This window comes from Pelodiscus sinensis, chromosome 1 (assembly GCF_052426305.1).
Source record: "Pelodiscus sinensis isolate ZL-2025 chromosome 1, ASM5242630v1, whole genome shotgun sequence".
NCBI lineage: Eukaryota > Metazoa > Chordata > Testudines > Trionychidae > Pelodiscus > Pelodiscus sinensis.
In genome coordinates, this window is record NC_143052.1 from 24,407,506 (window position 1) to 24,434,182 (window position 26,677).

Below are 26,677 nucleotides of genomic sequence, written 5' to 3' on the forward strand. Positions count from 1 at the left end.
CTTGCATGACTATCCCATTTGCAGAGAAAACAGCAGTACTTTGTGTATCCAGTCTGCAGACCAAGCAAGAGTGCAACAACCTTCAAATCGCCACAAAGCTGCCACTGATGTTGGTCATAGTTTATGCACCTCAAAAGTTGTTTCATGCTGTCATAGGTTTCCTTCATATGGACTGCATGACCAACTGGAATTGATAGCAAAACATTGCCATTATGCAGCAAAACAGCTTTAAGACTAGTCTTCGATGAATCAATGAACAGTCTCCACTCATCTGGATCGTGAACGATATTGAGGGCTGCCATCACACCATTGATGTTGCAGGCTACAAGATCACCGTCCATGAAGAAGAATGGGACAAGATCCTTTTGATGGTCACGGAACATGGAAACCCTAACAACACCTGCCATGAGATTCCACTGCTGTAGTCTGGAGCCCAACAGCTCTGCCTTACTCTTGGGTAGTTCCAAATCCCTGACAAGGTCATTCAGTTCGCCTTGTGTTATGAGGTGTGGTTCAGAGGAGGAGGATGGGAGAAAATGTGGGTCCTGTGACATTGATGGTTCAGGACCAGAAGTTTCATCCTCGTTCTCGTCTGACTCAAGTAAGAATGATTCTGGTGCATCAGGAACTAGCAGTCCTTCTCCGTGGGGTATTGGGCGTATAGCTGATGGAATGTTTGGATAATGCACAGTCTACTTTTTCTTCTTTGACACACCTTTCCCAACTGGAGGGACCATGCAGAAGTAACAATTGCTGGTATGATCTGTTGGCTCTCTCCAAATCATTGGCACTGCAAAAGGCATAGGTTTCCTTTTCCTGTTCAACCACTGGCGAAGATTTGTTGCATAAGTGTTGCAGCAAATGTGTGGGGCCCATCTCTTGTCCTGCTCTCCAATTTTGCAGCCAAAATAAAGGTGATAGGCTTTCTTAACCATAGTGGTTATACTGCGCTTTTGTGATGCAAAAGTCACTTCACCACAAACATAGCAGAAGTTATCTGCACTGTTCACACAAGTACGAGGCATCTCTGCTCATTTTGGCTAAACAGAAATGTGTCCCTTTGTAAAAATCAAACACTGACAAATAAGAGAGCACGACACTGTATGATTTCTAGAGCTGATACAGGGCAATTTGTTCAGCAGAGTGATGTAAGCTTTGTTATGATTGCATCATCCATGACTTCTAGGAATAACATGATGCAATTCATATCATGTATGACGCAATACTAGCTTCAGAGTGCATCATTCATTGTTTTGCCTAAAAAGCAAGTACTATCCAAACCCAGTCATAGATTTATTCATAGATCCAGTCAAAGATGTATTTTAGTAATTTCTGGTTTAAATTGAGATCCCTTCCCTTTATAACTCTTATCCTCCGCCATTCGCAAGTCAAGGGTCGTATATACTGACCCAATATCATATCTTGAAAACTAGAGCCAATCAACAATTTTAAGCATCATTTTCGTTCTCAGTGACCCAGAATTAGTAAAGTTTGACTACATTTATTTCAGAAGCATTTTGGCTGTAGAGCAGTGTTATCTGTTGCCCAAACAAACAAGTTCCTGGAAGGGGGACAAGAGGGACTTCTACTAGTTTGATAGACACCTATGACGCACAATATTTTTGTCTGTGTCCATGGAATGGACGAGGACAGAGGCTGAAAGTGCCTAAAACAAGATGTTATCTGGGTGGACACATACAAGGCACTCTCCTGGTGCCAACTGGCTATGATAAAGACAGGGTAAATCAGGGGTGGGGAACGTAAGGCCCAGGGGCTAGATGTAGTCCCCAGCTTACCTGGATCTGGTCCCCAGGGCTCAGGGATTCTCCCTCCACCCAGCACTGGGGAGTCACGCTGGCACTCCAACCCCTGCTTCCTCACTCCTGACTGATTGTTCAGCAGCCCCTGACCCAAAGGTTCCCCACCCCTTGGGTAGAAGATAAATGGGGGGAAAAAAAAAAAAAAAGAACATAATTTGAAAAATGAACATCCGTCTTTCAGGCTGACCAAATGATTAAAATCATGCAACAGAGCAGAATGAGACACGTGAATGTTTCTATAAGTGTTTTAGATCTTCTGAAATATCTGAGGGTCAAGAAAGTGAAGGATCAGATTAAAGCCTTCAGCTGTTTATAAACGGATATGTATAACTAGTACAATCTCCTACCCTTGTGTGCACTGAGGGGGGAAGACTGAAGGGGAATTAAACAAGCGACCTGTTGATGGAGATCTTTGTTTTCTGCACCAAAATAGGGCAATGTCACTGGAATTACAGGTCAGGCCATAGAGAAAAATAATCCCAGGTCTCTGTAACTCTCACACTAACTACCTTCTAACAAAATTACTTGACAAGAATCTGCAAAGCAATGAAGATTGCCCTCAATAGGAAAGGCTGATCCAAGGGCCTGAGTTAGCTAAACTTTTAATAATATTGCTTTGGCGATCTGGGGGCTGGAGCAATAGGCAAAGCTAAAAAAGAGAACTGTGGATGAAGAACTAACTACACGTAGAACAGGAATGGCTGAAGCAACAAACACCTTTTACAGCTCAAAATGCTCTTAAAAGTAATTTTGTTCAAATGTTCCTCCCGCAAAGAGTTTTAACTGCCTCAAGATACTCAGACTTTTAGTCCTACCTCCTACATCAGTATGGCAGCTCCTCATCCAAACATGCCAGCAACACAATTTAAACAGACCCAAGAATCTAGTAGTTATTTATTGCCATTAAAGGATTCCTGAAAAAGACAAAGCAACTTAGACAGAACTGGACAATGTGCCCAAGGACTTCATACTTCACCTAGGGGAGGAAGACAGAATATGGTTGGTGGAAAAGCAGGAAAACCTGCCAGTGCAACCTGCAAAGTAGAACACTAAATTTAATCTTTCCATTCAGTTGCCCAAGAATTTTATGGGTAATCAATGCTACACAGAGAACTGGAAAGAACAGTAGGTGTCAGGATCACCAAAAACACTAGGCCCCTAATTATATTCCTGAATAGCCTCTCAGAACTCCATGAAAAAATGTTATCTATGGAACTTGCACAGCTATAGCAAGAGATATAGCTGTGACCGGGGAATATCATGCTCTTCTTTATAATTTTTCATGCCTTCATTGTCTCCAAGACCTTTCCTCTTCTTTGCAGTGCAGAAGTATCCCTAGCATTTTAGGGGCTGAGCAGAATAGAGACTTATGACCAAATGAATTAGAGTAGTAAGTAAGTAAATTTTATCTAGGGATCTATCAGAGTCTAACTGGGATGGAGAAATAGAAAGATTTAGTTCATGTGTGTCTGTTTGGGGCTCTGCTTGCAATTATAAGACTTCAGTTTAGGAGCTCAAGCAGAGTTTGCTCTGCAGGGTTTTTTCAAGAAAGGCATTCCGCAGAAGAGTTTTTTCCCCACAGGAGATTTTTCCTCAAGGGATATTCCCCAGAAGTTCCCCCCAGCACTAGAAGAGGAATCATGCTGTAATATTTTGATGAGTTTTGAAGGTCTATTCTGTTTCTGCATGGTCTAACCCCCCCCCCCCCCCCCCACACACACACACAATATAATCAGCACAGATTATAATCTGGGGATTGCCTATTTTAGTCCTCACTACAGATGAACAAAGTCCCTACTCCAACAGATGTACAATCTAAAAAGACACCGGCGATGAAGAGAGGGGGGAAAAGCGAAGAAATACGTACACAAAATAATGGGGTATTGATACACATTTTTGTTTTAAGGGGAAGGATATATTTTATTTTAGTAAAAAATACTAAATTACCCTAAATCATAATTACCTTTGGACTTTATTTCTCCTTCATTAATTCCCAATTTTAACTCCAGTGTTTTTATGTCCCTCTCTTCACATTTGAGGAACAATTTTATTCATGAGATAAATTAAACAGCTATGCAACTGAGTTAGCTAGCCATTTTGTTGTGTTGTCTATGAATTGATCTCACAGGATGGATTTAAATAAAGGGAAATCACTTCCACAAAAGCTCATAGAAAGGTATTCCATATATAGTGTGATGTGTAGAGGACAGAATAGAGACGGCTGTGACGAACTGGACAAACAAAGACAAAGCTGGAATAATTTGTGGGACTGGGGGTGGACAAAGCAGGGTCTTTATTTGTGTTGCCTTCACTTTTTTTTTTCTTAAGGAAATACGAGAAGGACTGCATGGGTATGTGGTCTAATATAAAGCAGACAAATGAAAAAGAACTGAAAATTAAAATTATTCAGGTGAATGACAGAACTTGCTGCCTACTTACTGTCTGACAGAACCATAAAGCTGATATTCATGGTTACTACTAGGTAATATGGGAGAACAGGTATGTGAAAATTATTGCTTCTGAAGTAGAATATATGAATACTTCTAAAAGATAACCTTACTAAAAGTTTAAAGAAAAAAAAACTGATGGCAAAATTGTCCACACCTTTAAAAACGTGAAGACACACTTGTAGGAATTCTGCTTTTTTCATATTGCCAATCCTTTAGCTTCATTTATTTTAGATTCATTTTAATGTTTCTAAATACAGATTAGCCTGATGAAGTCCAGTCGAACACACTGTTGAGACTTTAGAAAAACATGTCAAACTACCCCAAAAAGATAAATTAACATTTTGATTTAGTGCATTTCTACAGTGTTCAAATAATTTACTTAACAGATGAAGAGTAGGCTAAGGAGATGGAAAGGAAGGTGCATATGAAACCTATGATTTATGTTAATGGAAAATGGATAATTAAGCCTATGAATAATCAATTATCTGGTGCTAGCTGGTCTTGTTTGCAAGAGAATGAGCTTCACAATATCCCAATTTCCAACAATTAGGGGATAAATAAAATAAAGTAGCAACAGTGACAAAATAGTCTTAATAAGAGGGAGCTAGAAGAAGCTCATTTTAATGAACTAAAACAGTATTTATGGTAACTTTTCTTCTTCATATACTACAATGTTTGAAAAGAAATGTAAATCTCATCAGATGCACAGTAAAAACTCGTATAATACCAAACAATTAAGTGCTCAATTCTGATCAAGTCTACCACAAACAATTTGTTATAATTAAGCATTAGATAATGTTCAGGAAATTCAATTCTTTGGAGCTTTTTTTCTGTGTATAGTACATTAATAAAGACACAAAGCTCATTAAATGTCTTCTGGAAGAGAGCATCAAAAGTATTAAGTGAAATAAGTAGTAATGGAATACGAAAACAAAATCCAACTCTTGAAGACAGCACACAGAGATAAAAAATGCCAAGATATAAACTCTGCTATTTCATGACTTATTGAATGGATATACGAAATACAGTTGTGATACCAACTTATTTATTATGTGTATACAGAGCTTGTTCAACAGGGCCCCAAACTGGTTGCGATTTCTAGATCATATCAAAATATAATAAATTATAGTTTGTACAGGGTTTCCTTTAAGGATGTTAAGAGGTAGGTAATCCACTAATTGTGTAGTCGATAAAATTTTAATTGACTACACAATTAGTCAATAAGGGAAGTCTTCCCTAGGCTGAGCTTGCACCAAATCTAAGAGCTACGCCTCTTGCGGATCTACAGTTTAAAGGCAGTAAAAGCTGGGCATGCAGGCTGCCCAGCTCCTGCTACATTTAAACTGCAGTCACAGTTTACACACATTTAAACTGCAGAGTCACATAGCTCCTGGCTCCGGCACAAGCTAGGATTGAGTCAGGATCACTCAGTCTCAGCTTGCATCAGGTCCAGCAGCCCCTGTCGATGGCAGGTCCCAGTGGGGAGCTGGGACCCCCAACAGACAGGGGCTGCTGCCAGAACAGCCTCTAGCCATTGCTAGTCCAGGCCATCGTGGACAGGGGCTGCTTTTAAGCTGGCTCCCCCCAACACCAGCTCTGCTTCCCCCTCCTTGCTCCCTCTGCTGCAGAGACTGCAAGGGCGGGGCGGGGGGGGGGGGGAGGGAGCAAGTATTCAAGTAGCACACTTGACTACCCAATATGCCTCACCTTATCGGGTAGTCAACTACTCGCTTACATCCCTAGTTTCTGTCCCCAAAATGTTATTCAAGACTGGGTCAAAATTTAATAGATGATCTTCATCCAGCACAAGAAATAAAGTACTAAATGTCCTACAAATTGTAACTGATATTGTGTGGACATGGTTATTCAGCATTTAAGTGACCTCAATATGACTTAGTTTATTCCACTTAGTGAATTAAGCTAAACTGAGTACAAACACACCTGAAACCATTGAGCATGCACTCAGCAGAGGTCAGCCATACCTCTGCTACTGCTGTCCTTACAAACACAGCTATGCTATTAGTGGTAGAAATGCAGCCATGTTAGTCTGGTGCAGCTGAAACAAAAATCAGCACTTTAAAGACTAACAAGATGGTTTAATAGGTGATGAGCTTTCGTGGGCCAGACCCACTTCCTCAGTTCAAATAGTGGAAGAAAATTGTCACAACCATATATACCAAAGGATACAATTAACAAAAATGAACATATATGAAAAGGACAAATCAAATCTGATTTCATATACAGTATGTTCATTTTTGTTAATTGTATCCTTTGGTATATATGGTTGTGACAATTTTCTTCCACTATTTGATCTGAGGAAGTGGGTCTGGCCCACGAAAGCTCATCACCTATTAAACCATCTTGTTAGTCTTTAAAGTGCTACACAGTCCTGTTTGTTTCAGCTATGCTATTTATACTCATACTAATGGATCCACAACCAAGGGACTCATGTACCTCTAGCTCATAGTGTAGACAAAGACAACAACTTGAGTCTTTCTTATGACCTGGTAATAGTGCTATGCCATGTGTCACAGGAGACACAGGTTAGACTTGAGTTTGGAATTTCCTCAACTGCCCTGTCGGGGAGCCTTTTAGGGGTGTGGTATTTTAAGTTCTTTGCTTATAATGCTGAGATTTGATTACATTATGTAAGTAAGCTCTAAAATGAGAGACAGTCCTGCTTAACTGGAAATTACATTTATAGAAAAGTAAAATGGGATAGAATTATCAGTGCTTTAAAATATCTAAAAACCTGCAGCTCAGTATGATGCTCACAGTAATTAGTTTTAGAACACAGAATAAACCTTATCAGAATTTAAGAGCACATAATCACAAATATGACAGATGTTAGTGTACTAATATTAAGATGAGGCTTGTACAATAAAACATACATGTAGGAAATTGCAGTATCCCTCTTCTCAATTTTAAACCAACTTGCATTGCATCTGTCCTGTTTCTAAATGCTTCCCAATTTTTAATGCAGATACACAGTGCACTAGGATTTTGATTCTAGAGAGCTATTAAGTGTTTTTTCATAAGATTTTCTGAAAACCATAGTTTGGATTGATATACTTTTTGCAAAGGAAAAGGGTACTGAAGGGAACAATAACTATACTTTTCCTCCAGTCATATAAAGCCTTGATTTTTAAAAAGGAGAAATATGCAAGCTGAAGTTCATTACCGTAATTGTACTATGGTCCTTGCTGGACATCAAAAATTATCAGTATGTGAGTCTTTTTTGTTTATTAATTGTCTTGCTTGTATAGAATGAAGACATTTGAATTGGATCATGCCACAGTATTCCATTAACATTTTGCCACAATGGTAATAAGGCACAGCCATCAATAAGGTATTCTCTGACAGGATTTAAAAATAGAGAAACTGACGTGTGTTATCTTTGGTAACGCGTACCTATCACTTCTCCCTAAAACATTGTCACACATCTGCAGAATTAAGCCAGTAATTCTGTATTTCACATGGGTTATTTCATTAGAATTTGCCAAAAAGAAAACAATGTCCACACACTCAAACAATTCAGAGTATGTTAGAAAAATAGGGGAAAAAATGATAGAAAGACTGATCAAATTTTACTTTTTAGGAAAAGGGATACTGCATATCTAAGACACACATAGCCTTAAATAAATACAAACCCTGATAAAAAGAAAGCAGCATGCCAGATATCTCTGAAGACAGCGCCAATACTGTAAGGGGTGCTTGTACCGAAGCTCTGCACTGTTCCCTCCTGTGTGTTATCTGTGGTACTAGAGCCATCTCCTTCCCTATGTACTTCCAAATGTGCTGCTTTCCTTAATTTCCTTCATCAGAAGAGATTAAAATTGGAAGGCATCTTTATAAATGTAATCCACTAGTTCTATAATGTGTTCAACAATTTTTGTAAACATGCAAAACAAGAGACTTTTGAAAGTGTTTTAATTTAGTAATGTATTTTGCTTTAATAAATATTTTAAAATATTTAGCACATTAGAACTGTCCGTTTTCATTATATAATTTTTTCTATACAAATATGTAATTCCACTAAACACTAAAGTCTCAAACCTACAAAAATTTACTGTTGTGAATAGTCCCACCAATTTTAACAGGATTACTCATAGTAGCAAACCCTATTCACTGGCAGGATGGGGCCCACTTTTTAAAATTTGTGCCTTCAACAGGAAGATTTTTTTAAATCAGTATTGAGTACTGAATAATAGGTGTTTAAATTCATATTTACACAATAGTCATTTTATCAATATTTAGCTATATAAAGGTGAAATCACAAGACTAACATTTTTAACAGACACTTTTTTAAATTAGTAAAAATATTAACAGTGCTCAAATTTCTTACAGGACAATGCATAAAATTATATGGTATTATCGACCAAACCTGACAAAACGGTTCAAAAATTATATATTCCACAATAAAATTTCACATACTCATGATCCTACCCAACAAAAACATTTTAATATACACCGTACCTTCTTCTTTTACCCCCTGTGCTAAGTGATGGTTTAAGAGTTCGTGTTGAAACAATCTGGCAATGCACAGTTCCAAGCAGCAACATTAGCCATATTGGCCCAATTACTTCAGTTAGAGGTATATTATGTGGGTTTACTGCTGTATAGAATAATACTATTGCGGCAACTGCAAAAAAGGAAAAAATATTCAATGTCTGAATTGTCTTTAAAATCTCTCTTGGTCAAGTAACATAGGTATTTCACAAAATTAATACTGTTCACATCCCTAGAGATGATTTTCCATATACTAATGGCTCTTAACTCAGCAAAATATATCCTCTAATGCAACTTGCATTGCTAAATGGCAGGTTGCAGATTCTATTCTAATCTTAGAAGCAGAATGACATTCATTCTGATATCTTAATTAGAAGTTACAAATATAGGTGTCATTTCTGACCCAGACATCTGGAAACAATTTCAAGTTCTGGTAATCTCAGAGGATAATTGGAAGAAATCTTAAAATACGATTACTAAAAGATTTTAAAAATTACCAACTATAGGACAGTATTACTTAATCATATTGTCACATCTATTACAAATTTATCTTCGTCTGTGTGTGTGTGTGTATATATATATCACAGCGTGGCATGTTTATACATGTTTTAGAATTATAACAACATTGCTCAATGTATTTTATGGAACATTTCTGATTCTCTCTCAACTACCACATGAATCCTTTGAACTAGAATATCAGCTTGTGTCATGGAATGTGTCCTGGTTCAACTATTTTTTACAGTTGATCAGAAGAAACCTATCTAAATAGAATATTCATGCATAGGGATGTTAAATTTAGATTAACTAATTGAATAGTTTTTGGGATTTCCATCGACTATTCAATTAGTCTATAAGAGTACCTTTGCCTTGTTGGGCTCTTGCTACAGTTCAAAAGTGGAAGCCCTGCAGGAAGCTAGCCCCAGTGGGGCTCTTATACATTTCAAAAGCCAAAGCGAGCCCCGGGCCAGCAGGGGACTCTCCCGCTGGCCCCATGCTCCCTGCAGCGCCTGAGCCTTTGAAATGTACAAGAGCCACATTTGAAAAGCAGAATCCTAGCAGGGAGCACCAGGCCAGCAAGGACTCCCCGCATTCCCTGCGGCACCTGAACCTTTGAACTGTACAAGAGCCTTCGCAGGGCTCTTGCACATTTCAAAAGTAGATTCAAAGCAGAAGTGGTACAAGTGGAGAATGCTTCAATCCCCACTTGCACCGTTTCCGCTGTGTCTCTACCTCCCCTGCCCCTGCAGAGACAGTGCTGCGGGGAACTGGCTTTCAAGCTGGCTCCATCCGGCACTAGCTCCTGCTCCCCCCACCTTTGTTGCCTCTCTCAGATAGCAGCAGCGCGGGGGAGGGGGGAGGAGGGAGAGCGACTAGCCGCATCACTAGTCGACTAGTCTCTTACATCCCTATTCATGCATCAAGAAATATGTTACCTGTGGGAACATCAAAATAGGAAGTGTTCATACTTCCAAGAAGATTCTTGAGGTACATGAGCTCATGGAATCCAACAGTCAGAACAAAGCTTTTATATATATATATATATATATATATATATATTTCTCCTTTGGAAGGATGACATTTCAGAAAACTATAACTAAATGAATAGGCTTATTCAGGTGAAAATTTGAGACAATTGTAAGGAAGGAACTTTGATGTATTCACAGATACACCTTGTCTGCATAAAAGACTGTAATATATGGCTGGTTGATCAGATGTGTTTGAATTTCTCCAAATCATCTTGCTGATGTAATTACAACTTAAAAGGAAGTCTTTGTGACAAGATATCCATACATATTCCACATTCCATTTTAGGTGTACATGTGGCCCATGTACTCAAGATCAATGATTATTTGCTCGTTGTATCTCTTCAGTCCATACGCACACTGACTATCCTTGTGCTCCGTACTAAGGGTATAAAGGGCAGTGGAACTACCATCCACCACTCCAATTCTTTATCTAGTCCAACTCCCATAGCACACAAAGAGAATCTAAAGCAGAGGTGAAAGAGAGGTGCTCATGGAATACACATATGGACAACTCATCCAAAAAACCTTCACTTATTGTACAGGTAAACCAAGAGTACCTGTCACCAAGGTTCTTTGAGATGGACTATTCATAGTCACACTCTTGAGGAAAGGTTAACAAAAGGTGGAGCAGCAATGGTTGCCACCTCAATTTCTTCTACCACTAATGCAGAACCATGAGTTGTAAGGACTCCACAGAAAATGGATAAGGGCAATAAGTTCGAATATGCAGGGCCCATCTCAAAGAACTTTAGTTACAAGTGTGTAGCCTTCATTTCTTATTTGAGTGCCCTCCACATATTCCCCCTTTCAGGATAGTCTAGTAGCTGCATGTACACAAATACGGATAGCAGGTACGGAGTAGTTATAAAATTAGGATTGCAGTTGATCTCTCAAACTAGGTGTCCAATCTAATTGAGATATCTAATGCATAATGATTGTTAAACACAGGTATTGAATTCTACGTGGTCTCTTTCAAAATTTCAATTAGTGGGAAAGGCTTTAAACGTGCTATAAAATCAGCCATCACCCTAATGGAATGTGATCTTAGCAGGGACAGATCAAGAAATGTTTTTATAAGTGTCTATTATGTATAGCATGATCCATCTAGATGTTTATACAGAAAAAAGATTTCTGTATAAACAGTTTACACAAAGATCTAAAATACTTGGTCCATCTAAACAGAAAGATTAGCATCCAAACAACATATCTTTTACTTGCACTTACATGAATGTGGCGGACTCATTGACATGGAAATCAGAAGTTACTTCCATTATAATTCTTGGGTAAGGATAAAGAAATATTTTATCTTTAAGGAAAATTGAAAATGGAAGGTAAATCATTAAGATGTGAAGTACGCTAGCACTACTGACTAAACTGCTTTTATTATCACAATAAATTAACTGAAAGATGAAAAAGAACTAAACAGTCTGAAGGGTGGAAGGGAAGGTTACTCACCTGGTGCAGTAAACCAAGTTCTTTGAGATGGTTATCCCTATGGGTGCTCACCTCAGGTGTCTGAGCATCGTTGTGCTTCTAATCAGAGATTTTAGGTAGCAGAGCCCACAGTGAGCTGCACAGCCAACCATCCCTTCAAGTTCCTTCTCTGCCCCAGACATGGAGGATTCCGAAGCAGAGGAGAAGAGGGGCAAGTGGTGGAGCACCCATAGGGACAACCATCTCGAAGAACTACAGTTACAGCACCAGGTGAGTAACTTCCCTTCTTGAGTAGTGTCCTGTGGGTACTCCACCCTAGGTGATTAGAAAGCAGTAGTCGTGCTTGGTGGTGGGAACTTCGGGAGACCTGAACGGTAACCAAGAGTATTGTTTGGACTGAGTATCAGAAGCGGAACAGGTCTGGGTGGCATAATGGTTGGTCAATGTATGTGCTGAAGTGCAGGTGGCAGCTCTGCAGATTTCCTCTGTTCGTATGCCCCAGAGGAAGTCTGTAGATACTGCCACTGCTCTTATTGAGTGAGCTAGAATCTTGTTGGAATATGCTGTACACCTATGAATGCATCCTGAGATCCACTTGGATAGTCTTGGTTTTAAACTACACAGCCCCTGAGATCTCTCTGCAGTTGAAATGAAGTCTTGAAGATCTGTGGAAGGGTTGTGTGTGTTGTAAGTAAAAAGCAATTGCCTGCAGATGTCTAAGGTATGCAAGGTTGCCTCCCTGCTGTCCTTGTGGGGTTTAGAAAAGAAGACAGGTGAGTAAATGGGTTTGTTGCAATGGAACAATGTAAGTACTTTTGGGAGAAACTTCAGGTGTGTGCGGAGAACCACTTTATGTAAAATCATAAAGGCAGGATCTGTCGTAAGGTCCCCTAACCTCACCCAACATACATGCTGAGGTAATTGCCATGCGGAAGGAAACCTTCAATGAGAGATGGAGCAGTGAACAGGTGGCAAAGGGATTGCCTGCTATCGCTCTCAGCCCTAGAGTTTAAGTCCCATGCTGGAATTGGATTTCTCACTGGTGAAATCACATTATGTAAGCCCTTGAGAAATCATTTGATTGATAGGTGCGTAAAGACGGAATAGCCATCTATGGGAGGATAGAATGCTGCAATTGCAGACAGGTGTACCCTAACAGAGCTCAGGGATAGACCAGAATGCTGTAGACTCAATAATAATTGAAGGATCTGTGGGAGGTTTGTGGATATTGGAGTACAGCCGCATTCAGAGCACCACACTGTGAAGCGGTGCCATTTGTGTTTGTATGTCTTTCTGGTCTATGGCAGTTCATGAACACCTCTTGTACAGATGTAGGATATGCAGTTTTGTGAGGAGTCAGCCAACCAGAAGACACTCCTAGAGATGAAGCGTCTGTATGTTGGGATGACATAGTTGCCCATTCTGTTGTGTGAGCAGGAACAACACCAGTAGGAAACGCCACGGAGGAATTATGCATATATGTAGCCGGTACGTATACCTTTTTTGTCTGGGCCAACTAGGGGCTATGAGGATGACCCTGGCCTTGTCCTGTTTGATTCTGAGGTTTACCCACTGGAGGAGTGGAAACAAAGGGAATGCGTAAAGCAGCAGCACTTCCCATTTTATGCTGAACGCATCCCCTAGAGCGTGGTGGCTTATCCCCACCTTGGAGCAATAGTTGTGACACTGGGTGTTCGACTGGGTTGTGAACAAGTGCATAATGGGGAATCCCCACCTTTTGAATAGGGAAACCAGCACTGAAGGGTTGAATTCCCACTCATGATTCTGCGGAAAATGCCTGTTGAGGCTGTCTGCCAGCATGTTTTCTGTGACCAGCAGGTAGGCCATAAATACAGGGATTTTTCGTGGGATGCACCACTCCCATAAGCAGACCTCTTCCATGGTTTATATAAAACATAGTAGTGAGGTTGTACATGAGTAATTGCACTGTCCTGTTCTTAATTAAGAGGAGGAAGTGCAAGCAAGCATTACACACTGCTCTAAGTTCCAGGAGGTTGAGGTGTTGCTTGGCCTCCCCCCATCACCTGAATGACATGGTGATCTAGGTGAGCTCCCCATCCTATCAGGGAAGCGTCCAGGCTTATTGTTACAGAAGGCTGTGGAAGGCCACTCCATTGCAAACATTGTTGTGGATGGTCCACCAAGAGAGGGAGTTCTTTATTTTGGAGAGTACAGCGAGCTGTTTGTTTATATGGTGGACATGCAGTCTGTATACCGCGCATAACCAGGCCAGTAGTGGTCTCATATGGAGTTGTGCGAATGGTACCACAAATGTACCACTTTTTGGGTGCCTAAGCCCTGTCAGAATCCTTAAGCCTCAACTTTATGGGAGCCGCTCTCTCAAAAGTCACACCAGGAGATGGTTGTATGGGCAGTGTAGTGCACTCCAGGTCCAAAGTGGGTCAGGTGGCTCTCAAGGAACATCATTTTCAATTAGAGCTCCCTGGCTTTCCTTGCCCTTGAGGTTAACTTTTTGCAGTGGAGGCACTGGGCAGTAGAGTGCTCCTCGCCCAAGCAGTGAACACACTAGGAATGTCCTTCTGAAATAAGAATGGACAGCCTGCAAGTTATACACCTTTTTAAAACCAGGTGAATCAGGCATGTCCCAGGAAAAAACAGTTGCTGGAAGACAGGAACCATGAAACCTAAAAGGGAAGATTACTCACCTGGTGCAGTAATTGGACTTCTTCGAGATGGCTGTCCCGTGTCAGCTGTGCACATGGAATGTTGGCGTGCAATGTTTGAAACAGCTACCCCGTGTGCATAGCCAACTGCCCCCTTGGTTCCTTCTCTGACTTGTAGCTGAAAGAGAGGGGAGGAGGGTGGGTGATGGAGCACCTATGGGGACAACCATCTCGAAGAACTCCTGTTACTGCACCAGGTGAGTAACCTTCCCTTCTTCGAGGAGTGTCCCTGTGGGTACTCCACCTTGAGGTGATTATGAAACAGTATTCATACTCGGTGATGGGCACTTCGGTGAATTTGACTCAGTAACTGCAAGTATCACTCAGCCAAAATGCATATTAGCATCTGCAAATGACTGGATGGTGTAGTGTTGCATGAAAGTGTATGCTGAGCCCCATGTGGCAGCTTTGCAGATTTCTTCTGTTGGTATGCCCCAGAGGAATGCTGTTGATGCTGCCATTGTTCTCGTGGAGTGAACCCATATGGTCGATAGGGGCTCCTTTTGGAATATCGTGTATGCAGCCTGAGATCCATTTAGACAGTCTTTGTTTGAATATGAGTAACCCTTTGACCTCTTTCTAGATGATACAAAGAGTCATGGAGTTTTGCAAAAGGGTTCCATGTGTTGTGAGTAGAAAGCGACTGCCCTGTGGATGTTGAGAGTGTGTAACGCTCTTTTTCTATGGTCCTTGTGGGATTTCGGGAAGGAGACAGTATGGTGGGCATGCAAGAAAATGGGTTCGTTACAGTGGAATGAGAAATACTTTTGGGAGATATTTAGGGTGAGTACGAGGTCCTTATGAAATATTGTATGCGGAGGATCTGTCATTAGTGCTCCTAGCTCGCCCACTCTTTTTGCAGAGGTAATTGCAACTAAGAAGACGACCTTCATCAATAGATGTAGAAGGGAACAGGTAGCCCATGGTTCAAAGGGCTTGTCTATCAGTGCCCTGAGCACCAGGTTAAGGTCCCATACTGGAATTGGGTCTCTGTGTTGGGAGCATATTGTGTAGGTGCCGGAGGAACCTCGACAGACAGGTGAGTAAAGACAGAATAACCCTGCACTAGAGGATGTCGAACCACTATAGCAGCGAGGTGTCCTTTAATAGACCTTAGTGACAATCTTGTTTAATGTAGGTGTAGCAGATAAGTAAATACATGTGAAACCCTCATATCTATGGGAGTGCAGTTCTGCTTTGAACACCAAACTGTGAAGCCATTTTTGCTTATGTTTTTCTGGTTGCAGGCCTGCAGCACTTGACAAGGATTTGCTGCACTTCCTCAGAGTACTCTGTTTCTATTGGAGTCAACTAATTACCATCCACATGTGGAGATGGAGTGTGGACAGCTGCATGGTGCATCTGCCTGATCTGTGGTATGTGAGCAGGGATCGGACTGGAAGGAGACAGTATGGTGGGCATGCACTCATCTGCACCAGGTAAGGATACCAAGTCTGTCTGGGCCAACTCGAGGTTCTGAATATGACTTTGGCTCTGTCCTGCTTGATCTTCAGAATGGTGCACTGGATGAGTGGAAAAGGTGGGAAGGCGTATAGATGGGGTGCTTCCCATTTTATGTTGAATGCATCCCTCAAGAAATGGGGGCTTATGCCCACTCTGGAGCAGTAATACAGGCATTTTTTGTTTTTGTGGGTGGCAAACAGGTCCACCAGTGGGAATCCCCACTTCTTGGAATAGAATGTTCACAGTGGTTCAGTATGGTTGGGTTGATCTCACACATGCTTCTGTGAGAAGTTTCTGCTGAGGCTGTCAGGATGTTGTCTTTGAATGGAAGGTAAGTCGTGATCAGGGTTACATTTTTCGGGATGCACCATTCTCACAGTTGTACCACTTCCCAATAGCATTGGTAAGATCGAGCTCTCCCTTGTTGATTGATGTAATACATCATTGTGACATTGTCCATTAGTGTTTGTACTGTTTTGTTCTGGATCAGCAGTAGAAAATGGGTGCACGCACTGCAGACTTCCCTGAAATTGGGCAAATTAATATGGTTGTTAGCCACCTCCTTTTCCCATTGGGCTTAAACAATGTGTTTGCCCTGCCTGTTAGCAAAGCATCTGTTGTGACTGTCAGTGTTGCAGGTAGTTGCTGAAAAGTGATGCCCCCTTCACATGTTGTGGTATAGTGTCTACCACAGGAGTATAGATTTTATTTTGCTTGGTATGGTCAAGCATTTGTTTATATGGCATATGAACAGCATGTACACCATCCTTAGCCAGGCCTTCAGTGGTTCTATGTGCAACTGGGCATATGGCACCACAAACGTGGCTGCGGCCATATGTCCCAATAGTTGTAGGCAATGATGTGCCATTATACAGGAGCTGGTCTATGCCAGGGATACCAGGTCCCTAATAGTTGAGAACCTGTGCTCTGGTAGTAATGCTATTGCTTTCCTGCACTCCAAATGTACTCAGAGTGCTATAATCTGAGAGGAATGAACACACACTTTGCTAGATTTATTTATAGGCCCCATATCAAACAATGTTCTGGTGGTTGCTACTGCCTGCTCAGTGTCACGCACCATGGGGCCTTTTAGCAGGTAGTTGAGGTATGGGAATATGGTGATGACCTCTTTCCTTAGGTGGGCAGTCACCACCGCCATTACTGTCGAGAAGACCCTGAGGGCTGTTGAGATCCCGTAAGACAACACTTTCTATTGGAAATGTAGGTCCCTTATCGCGAACCGTAGGAAGCATTTGTGGGATGGATACTGAGATATGAAAATATGCATCCTGAAGGTCGAGGGTAGACAGCCAAGTTCCCTTTTCCAAGGCAGGAATAATGGCGGCTAGGGTTACCATCCTGAAGCATTGATAGCGGACAAAACAACTGAACTTTCAAAGATCTAAAATTTGTCTCCAACACCCTGTCTTCTTGGTGGTAAGGAGTAGTGGGAATAAAATCCCATCCCCCTGTGTTTTGGTGGAACCTCTTCTATGGCCCCTAATTGTAAGACATGTTGTGCCTCTTGTACAAGCACATTCTTGTGGAAGGGGTCTCTGAAAAGGGGGGGGGTGAGGGATGTGGCATGGTAAGCAATGGGATGCAGTAATCCGTTTTGATGATTTCTAGCTCCCACTTTCAGTGGTGATGGTCCGCAATGCTGGATAAAATGCAGCTAGACTGCTGCCAAATGCTGCATAGCGTTTGGATTGCTGCCTTGGAAATCTTGGTGCTGTCTTCAAAATGCCTGTCGTGATATTGATGGTTGTTGCAAAGTCACTTGTTTGGAGGTCTGTCAGCACCTGTTCTGCCTTGGGCAACACATATAGCGTCTTGGCTGTTGGTTAAACAGAGCCGTCTTCTATCTCTGTGTACATGACCTTACGTTTTCTTTTATTTGCTGGTATGTGGATGCCTAGGGTTTTTAGTGTGGCTCATGAATCTTTCAACATATCGAGTGAGAGATTCTGCAAATAGCTTCGTGCCCTGGAATGGGAGATCCTCTACTGCGGCTTGGATTTCCCTCAAACCCTGAAAGCTGGAACCATGAGGCATGTCTCATGATGATTGCTGAAGGTAGTGATCTTGAGGCTGTGTCCACTAAATCTAAAGCAGCCTGGAGAACCGTTCTGGAAATCAATGCTCCTTCATTGATGTCTGCTTTTAATTGTTTTTTATTGTCAGGAAGGCACTCAAAATTTGAAAAGCTGGTCAAATATGTGGTGCGTAAATTTTGCGAGGAGAGTGACATAATGTGTCTTCTTGCCTGTAAGGTCTAGGCGTTTCCAGTCCTTGTCGTAGGGGACTGTGCACATGGCCTGCTGCTTGCCCCTCTGACTGCCTCGATCACTAGTGAGCTTGGCTTGGGATGTGAGAAGTACATATATATTTATTCAAAATTTTTAAAAAGGAAGGTCTTTTTGTATGTGTTTGTGGGGACACATATTTTCATGGTTTTACACTACATTAACATACTTTTAATCTGATTTTATGTTGATAATTACAAAATAAACCCAACTATCCACAGATTGCATCTACCCAGAGTAACATTTCTCCAGTGATTTAAAATGTACCCAAAATTCACACCTAATTATAGATCCAATGTAGTTGCAATAACAATTATGGATTTTAAATACACTGAGGAACACAGTAAATACAAAGTTGAGCAACAGGAAGTAGTAGCGGGAAATGGAGCTAGAAACTTGGGCAGCATGGAAAAATGGTGGAGAAAATAGCTGATCACAAGTGTTACTTGAAAGGGGGTTAAAAGGTTATTTTCGTATGGGCTCACAGTCATGGTATTTCCTGGACATTCAGAAAAACCTCTTAATATTCGTACCTCTCAGAGAGGATGAAAGAACAGCACTGTTCAAGTGGAAGGGGCACTAAAATGGCTATAATCCACCCCATTATGTCCTCCCAATCTTGGATTGTTCATGCCCCTTCTCCCCAGTGCCTAATTGCCATAGTGCTGTGCACTGATGTCTATGTTCTTTCTCTGCCCCTTTTCCCAGGACTTAGGAGGCCATCCTTAGAAAGCAGTCATTATATGGAGTAAAGCTGTGTAAGTTAATGGGGCATTATTAGGACCCTAAAGCATTTTGAAAATGCTAGATCTTGTCAGTCCAGAGTGAACTTGATAAGATACAGTATTTTCTAATATCAGAGGGGTAGCCGTGTTAGTCTGGACCTGCAAAATCATCAAGGAGTCCTGCGGCACTTTATAGACTAACAGATGTATAGGAGCGTAAGCTTTTGTGGGCAAAGACCCACTTCGTGACATGCATCTGACGAAGTGGGTCTTTGGCCCACAAAAGCTTATGCTCCAATACATCTGTTAATCTATAAGGTGCCACAGGACACCTTGTAGTATTTTCTAAATGGTTAAAAACAAATGTTTGTTTTTATTTTATCTTGTTACTCAATTATACCTTGGAGAAGATAAAGAACAAGCAGCCAGAAAAAGATGACCTTTGATGTCACTTGTAACCACCATCTGAAGAAGAATGGAAAGAAAACTACTCGAACAATTCCTTTTCGGGTCAAAGAGGTCCAAGGGCTTTCAGGTTTTGCTTTAGCAAAAGCAGATCCTAAAATTAAAGAGAACACAAATTTCATTCTTTGACACTTATATAATAAAGTTTTGATTACCACTGGAGTACAATACTATCACAATTCTGTCTTGCAAATGGTCTGGTAGTACTTTATAGACTAACAAAAGATATAGATGGTATCATGAGCTTTTGCATGGTACATACATACAAATGTACCACCCAGGGTGTATTTATTGTGATGAAGGCAACCTGCTGCAGGATTTGAAATTTCAAAACCAACTGCAGTAATGAGTAGAATAAAGCTACCATTAAAGATTTTTTTTTGTTAGTAAGTTTATTTTCAATTGCAATATTTTATTTAGCTATATTAGAATAAAGTTAGGTACTCCTTTCTGAGCTATGCATAACTTTAGTATACCTAATTAAGTTACCTAAAACACACTACAAATAGTCAAATGACCAGGAATTTAAGATTTACATAGATTTGCCCAAAGATAAATTTTAAGGGCATAATAGTTAGAACATAAGAATGGCCGTACTGGGTCAGACCAAAGGTCCATCCAGCCCACTAGCCTGTCTGCTGACAGTGGCCAGCACCAAGTGCCCCGGAGAAGGTGGACCGAAGACAATGATCAAGCGATTTGTCTCGTGCCATCCATCTCCAGCCTCTGACAAACAGAGGCCAGGGACACCATTCCTACCCCCTGGCTAATAGCCTTTTATAGGCCTAGGCTCCATGAACTTATCTAGCTTCTCTTTAAACTGTTATAGTTCTAGCCTTCACAGCCTCCTCTGGCAAAGGAGTTCCACAGGTTGACTAAGAGCTGTGTGAAGAACTTTCGCTTATTAGTTTTAAACCTGCAACCCATTAATTTCATTTGGAGTCCTCCAGTCCTTATATTATAGGAACTACTATAGTTTAACTACAATTAGCCACCCACTAGATCCAGAAGACAAGTGGATGGTGCTCTCTCTTAATTAGCAAGCATACATTTGAAAATATGATGATAGGCTGTACGGGCAACATAGGAACGCAATTTTCTCATATGTTAAAATGTAATATTTATATATAATTTTCCTGGATTCTGCAGACTATCAGTGTGTCTCTTGGTCAGCATTTTGAAAGCAAACAATATTTTGCTAAGATGTTGAAAAGCAAATGTGAATGCAATAAAATAATTGGGACCACTGTTCCCTGAGATTTAGGTGCCGTCCAACAGATTAGCAGAGCGCTTACAGCCAGCAGCATGTGTTTCTACAGGTGATGCAGATCAGCACATGCCTCGGTGCACATCTGAAGGAACATGGATTAGGACTTGAAAAATCCACTTGCCAGTAGTAAAAAAGAAGCTTTTTGTGTTGAATATGATGTCTAAGCTATCAATTTTTGCAGAATCACAGCCATCAAGAAACTCTATTGATGGTGATGCTTACCAAGTACTGGTACCCAGGAGCGGCTCCCCGCCTGCAGTGGCCCTGTACCTGCAGCCTGCAATGGGTGAAAGGCTGCTCCAGCTCTGCAGGGATCAGGAGCCTTCCCCCCCCCACACACACACACACTCTTGGAGCTGCCAGCTCCTGCTGCCGCTCCCCTCCCCTCACGATCCCACATAATCAGTTAAACCTAAGGTTTAGCTGGTTAACTGATTAGGGATGTAAAATCCTGGTTAGTAGAGTCCTCTTTCCTTCTTTCCCCTTTTCCTCTCCCCCTGGATCTTCTCAAGAAGTCCTGTGGGCATTACAAAGAAACAGAAACAAAGCACTCATACAACAGATTGAGAAGGATGAAAGTTCAAGAGTGTCAGTTATCTACTAGCTAGCTATATTTGAAGCTTCTAAAATGGATCCAGGAATAACACTACTTGATTGTTAGTTCTCCCTGGCTATACCACACAAGATGACTGCTAGAAACATCTAAGACTGAATAGGGAGATGGGCTGAGTCCAGTTTGTGAGGCTTTCCAGTCTGTGAAAGAAGCTTGTCAGAACAACTTAAGAGTGAAATATTACATGTAACCAATTTCTTAGTGTAGTAAGCTTAGCTTGCATCTTCTGTTTTATTGTATTTGGTAACCTACATTGTTCTATCTGTTAACTCTTTGGATCACTTAAATCCTACCTCAATGAGCACTACTACCAAAAAAATCTCTGATTAGAGGCACAAGGGTGCACATGCACCTACTGTGGGGCACTGATTCCTGTTCTCCAGTATAATTAATTCAATGCAAACCTATTTTAAAGGCATCTATTGAAAAGCATGAAGAGCTGTACAGTAAAAATGAAGCTCTCTCATCTTGTATAATAATGGAGGTTTTTCCAGATATATATCCTATGGGTGCTCCACTTCAGGTGGTGGTGGTCCTGGTGCTGCCAAATGGAGATCTTACTAGCAGTGTCTAGTTGGGGCATGCATGAGCAGTAACTGTCTCATGGCACCACTAATGTCTCTTCTATCACATGCATGTCTCGACTCCCTCAGTTCCTTCTCTACTGAAGAGCAGTTGAGTTTTGCTCAGAAACAGAGGGAAGGAGGGCAAGTAATGAAGCACCCATAGAGACAAACATCTCAAAGAACCTCAAATACTGCACAAGGTGAGCAACCTTCCCTTCATCATCAAGTGGTGTCCTGGGGGTGTTCCACTTCAGGTAAATGTAGAGCAGTGCCCTCATGCATAAAGAAGTTTCTGAGTCAATTGTATAGCTGCTGCTAAAGACTAAATTAGCATCTGCACTCAAGCTAAGTGTTACTGTGGTTGGTAAAAGTACATGTAGATACCCATGTAGCTGCTCTGCAGGAATGCTGTAGAAGTTGCTACAGTCCTTGTTGAGTGTGCTCTTATGCCTGTTGGTATTTCAGTGTTGCATAAGGAGTAGCACAAGTTTGAAATCCACTTTGACACTTGAGTTGATATAGTTGCAGCTTTTGATCTTTCTGTTGCTGATATGAAGTCTGGGGGACTTACGAAAAGTCTTAGCCCTACCTAGGTAAAAGGCCAGGACATCGCGAATATCTAATATGCATTATATCACTTCTTGTAGGTCATCTGGGTCTGGGTTTCTTCTATATTTGATTGTTGCTGGGGAAGAGTGGCCAGAAAATAGAGCATTATCTTTTTCACTTCTTCCTTGCTTGAAAATGGTGGTGCAATGGGAGAACAGGGTTGCTCTGGTACCATTGATAATGGTGAATTCGCAGTGCCAAGTACAGGAGAGCTCAGTGCTGAGTCCATATGACTCAGTTTGTTCTGCAAGCATCAGTGCTGCAGCATGCATGCGGTGCGACTGCTTCTGTGGTCTCTGAGCTTGTGGAGTCTTGAACAGATTATTATTCTATACTCTGTACCATTAACATCAGTGCCAGAGGAGATGCCATAGTTTGCAGCTCCGATTGTGGTCCTGTTCCCTTTAAAGGGGTAGATGTTGCCATGGAGCTGGAAGAGAAGGCTGAAGAGTACCCGCTACTTGACTCCTTAACTTTAGCAGCAGAAATCCTTTTGCAGGTGGTTTATCAAAATTGCTCACTCTAGTGGAGTTCGGTACCAAAGGCACAGGTCTCGCTGGAAACAGTTTCTTTCTAAAGGGTTCTTGGCTTGGAGTTGATGATGCTCTCTTCCTTGAAGTCTCTGAAGACAAGGCACTTGCTTTGTCTAGTGATACGGCCTCTGGGTAGCTCTTTGTTGATTCCATTGTGGAAATCAAAATTTTCTCCATTAGAATTAATTTTAGACCAAGATCCCTATCTGCCTTTAGGTTATTACAATGAGCGCGTTTCTGAGGGACGTGTGACTCCAAGCAGCGGATACAGAGTGAATGGCCATTTGAGACAGGGATGGCATCCTTGCAAGATGCATACTTTTTAAAACCTGTGATACAGGCATTTTTGTTTTTATTCTTTGTGAAGGGTTGTGGGGACAGAGAGAAAGAAATTTATTTTTTTCCTTTTAACTAGACTATTAAACCATGTCTACTTTATCCAAGCTAACTCACTGTAATGACTATCCTAAAATCTATTTTATTGGTTATAGATAGGGACACTGCCAATAGTCTCTGTTTCAAGCTGACGATATTTGAGAAGAAACTGAAGGGGTCAGGGCCTGCGCACTATAGAAGAGTGTATCAGTGCTACCACAAGACTGCGTACACAGGCCGCAGCCAGACACTGCTAATAAATAGCACTGGAATACAGCACCACCTGAAATGGAGCACCGAAAGGGATGCCACTTAATGAAGAACCAATCTAAAACAAAAATAAAACACTAACAGACTGTATATATAGGTTAATCAATGGACCTGGAACAGGGCAAAATACACCATCATTCAAGCAAGTCACGAACAAATGAGAGCATTTAGTTCCCAAATAACATAATTCCTAGGAAAATGAAGCAATAATATATAAGAAAACAGAAGAGAGGGTTGACAGTTCTAAAGGGATAGGCCTTCCAAAAATAAACAGAACCTGAACTGCATCAAAGCCAGACTCAGGCAGACTTCTTTCTAAGAGACCTCCACACCCAAGGAGCCTCTACTGAGACACTCTTGTTCCTGACTCAGTTGGAGAGTAAGCGTGCCTGTCTGACTTCAACTGTGGGACAGAGGCACAGGGTCAGAGGTGAATTCTTCAGTACTGAGGGACTAACCTATGAAGGGCTTTATACAATATGTGGCAGAGCTCTGGCCATACCGCCAGGTCCTGTGCTTCTTGGAGGATTTTTGGTATACCTCAGAGGCTCGCGGTGACCCTCCCACATGTTTTGCTCAGAAGCAAGGGTTCCCTGATTAATGAGCCATTTTCATCATAAGCAAATCGCTAGTTTGAAAGGGAAACCCTGGGCATGGTAAGGGTTGGGAGGAACCTGGTCCCACCCACTTACTCCAGGTTCCGCCCAGAGCCCTAGGAAGCTACTCCTAATGGGGCTCTTGTCCTCATCCTCACAAAGTAGCAGCCTCACCCTGGGCCATTTCTCTAACTGCTCCCCCAATACCTTCTCTCTGACACCTAGGAGAAAATCTCTCCTGCTTGCAATCTGCAGTTTCTCTCCATTCTGCACTTCCTCTTCTCCAGTCCGTCCCTCCTCTTCTTCCCCCACCTTACTTGAGAGGAAGCCTTTTATAGCGGACCAGCAGGCCCTAACTGCCATCAGGTCCCTATTAGCCTGTGTTAATTGCAGAGCAGCAGTCCCTGGCAGCCCACACAGAAACCCGCTCACCTAACTGCCAGTATTCCAGATCTCCACCTAACTCCTGCAGCCTACTGCCTTTGGTCTGCCACAAATACTGGGATATTAAATTGTTTTCATTCTGCTCATAATGTATGGATAGTTCCATGATTCCTAACATAATGGGGCTTTAGTCCAAGACTAGGATTCTTAAATGCAACAATAATACAAATTTAAAAAATAAATAGCTCTGCAGTGCTATCCACTCAGACATTCCTGAGAACTACTCCTCTTTAGATTACACTTCCAAATATTTAACAAAATACCAATAGAGCTGTTCCTTTAGCTTTATATTGCCAAATAAAGATTGCATTTCATGTTTCACTTAAAATAAATGCAGGGCATTTCATGATTATGAGGTAATTATGATCCTTAAACCTTTGAGTTTGTTACACAGGGATATAGTTATTACTGAACTAGCAGAAAATATTCATGCTATAATAAAATGGTAGCCACCTTCTCATCTTTTTCTTTGTTCCCAAAAATCACCAGTCTGTTTCAAAATTGATTTGTGTTTATTTTTCTTACGCCTTTACTTTGTACTCCCATCTTATCCTTCTAAAACAGTGGTCCCCAACCTTTACAGCTGTGGTCACCAACCAGTAGATCGTGATCTACCGTTAGATCTCAGGGGCTCTAAGAGTAGCTCTTGAGCCCTCTCTGAACTGCATGCCTGTGCAGTACATTTACATTAGATTTACTCATTTGAGGAGCAGCTACTCACTGAGCAACAACACAGGTGAGTAGCTGCGAGGAATGGTGGGAGCTGAGAGGTCAGGAGGGCTGAAACACCCCAGCCAGCTGACTGTGGCTTTCAGCTGAAAGAGGCTGCCCCGTGCTCCAGGTGATCAGCGGCTTCTCCTCTTCGCCTGCCCACGTGGAGCTTGGTGCACCCCGGTTGAGCGCCATGGCCAGCTGGCCGGGCAGCCGCTTCTCTTCCCTCCAGCCTGGCTGCCCTGCGCTCAGCCCAGGTAGGCTGTGTCTAGCTCCAGCTGTGCTGGAGCAAGCTTCCCGGGCTGAGCGCAGGGCAGCCGGGCAGGAGCGAAGAGAAGCAGCTTCCCGGCCAGCTGGCCATGGCGCTCAGCCAGTGTGCACCAAGCTCCACGTGGGCAGGCGCAGAAGGGAAGCCGCCCGATCAGCTGGAGCGCGGTTCAGCCTCCTCCGGGCTGAACGCCACAGCTAGCTGGCCGGCAGCTTCTTCTCTGCACCAGCCCACATGGAGCGTGGTGCACCCTGGCTGAGCACCACTTCCAAATGTTGAAAAACCTCTTCCAAATGTTGGAAAACCCTTTTTTTTAAAAAAGCAGCAGTATAAGGATTGGGGATAGCAAGTGATGGAGAGGAGGAGAATAGAGAGGACGGGGCTTCAAGGAAGGGGCAGGGCTTCAAGGAAGGGGCGGGGCGGTAGATCTTGGCTTGGTCTGTCATTTAAAAAGTGATCTTGAGTGTAAAAAGGTTGGAGACCACTGCTTTAGAGGCTCCCGGGCGCCTGGGGGTGGGGCCACTCACACGCCAGGCGCCCGGGGGGTGGGGCCACGCATCCTGGGGCACGCCAGGGGCGGGGATGCCCTTGCACCTGGCGCTGGCATGTGCGCCGGGGCCGCCCGAGCGCCTTGTGCCATGGGCCAGCACCGCTGCCCGAGCTGCATGCCTGGAGCCGGCACTGGCGCAGCGCCCGCATGTGCCCTGGGGCTGGGACCGCCCGAACGCCGCGCACGTGGGGCCGGCGCCTCCAGTGCGCCACGCGCCGGCCCAGGTTGTTGGCAGGCGTGCACAAATGCCTCAGTGGGCGCCATGGCGTCCACGGGCACCGCGTTGGGGACCACTGTTCTAAAAGGTTGAAAGGGAACAGCCCTATAAGACACTCCCATCAGTTGAGCTAGTATGAAATGGGAACGCAGGTACTTCTGAGGAGAACTACTCCATTTTCAAAACTCCTCATAGCTCCTGTTGTGTCACCTAGGGACTGGTTTCATTTTTCTCTCACCTCCTGATTCTGA

The 26,677-nt window shown here is 42.4% G+C and overlaps 1 protein-coding gene across 5 annotated transcripts in view; it reads right to left on the bottom strand.

The window, feature by feature from the left end:
• The window catches only part of PHTF2 (putative homeodomain transcription factor 2), a 132,335-nt gene that overhangs the window by 48,616 nt on the left and 57,042 nt on the right, over nucleotides 1–26,677 (bottom strand). For 4 of the 5 annotated variants that reach the window (XM_006117154.5, XM_075926646.2, XM_075926619.2 and 1 more), the window contains exons 5-7: nucleotides 19,340–19,498; nucleotides 8,747–8,912; nucleotides 7,921–8,085 (exon numbers count right to left, since the gene is read on the bottom strand). In XM_006117154.5, the coding sequence (XP_006117216.2) occupies nucleotides 7,921–8,085; nucleotides 8,747–8,912; nucleotides 19,340–19,498 (490 nt within the window). The remainder of the gene's footprint in view (nucleotides 1–7,920; nucleotides 8,086–8,746; nucleotides 8,913–19,339; nucleotides 19,499–26,677) is intronic. The other variant, XM_075926638.2, reaches the window with a different exon arrangement.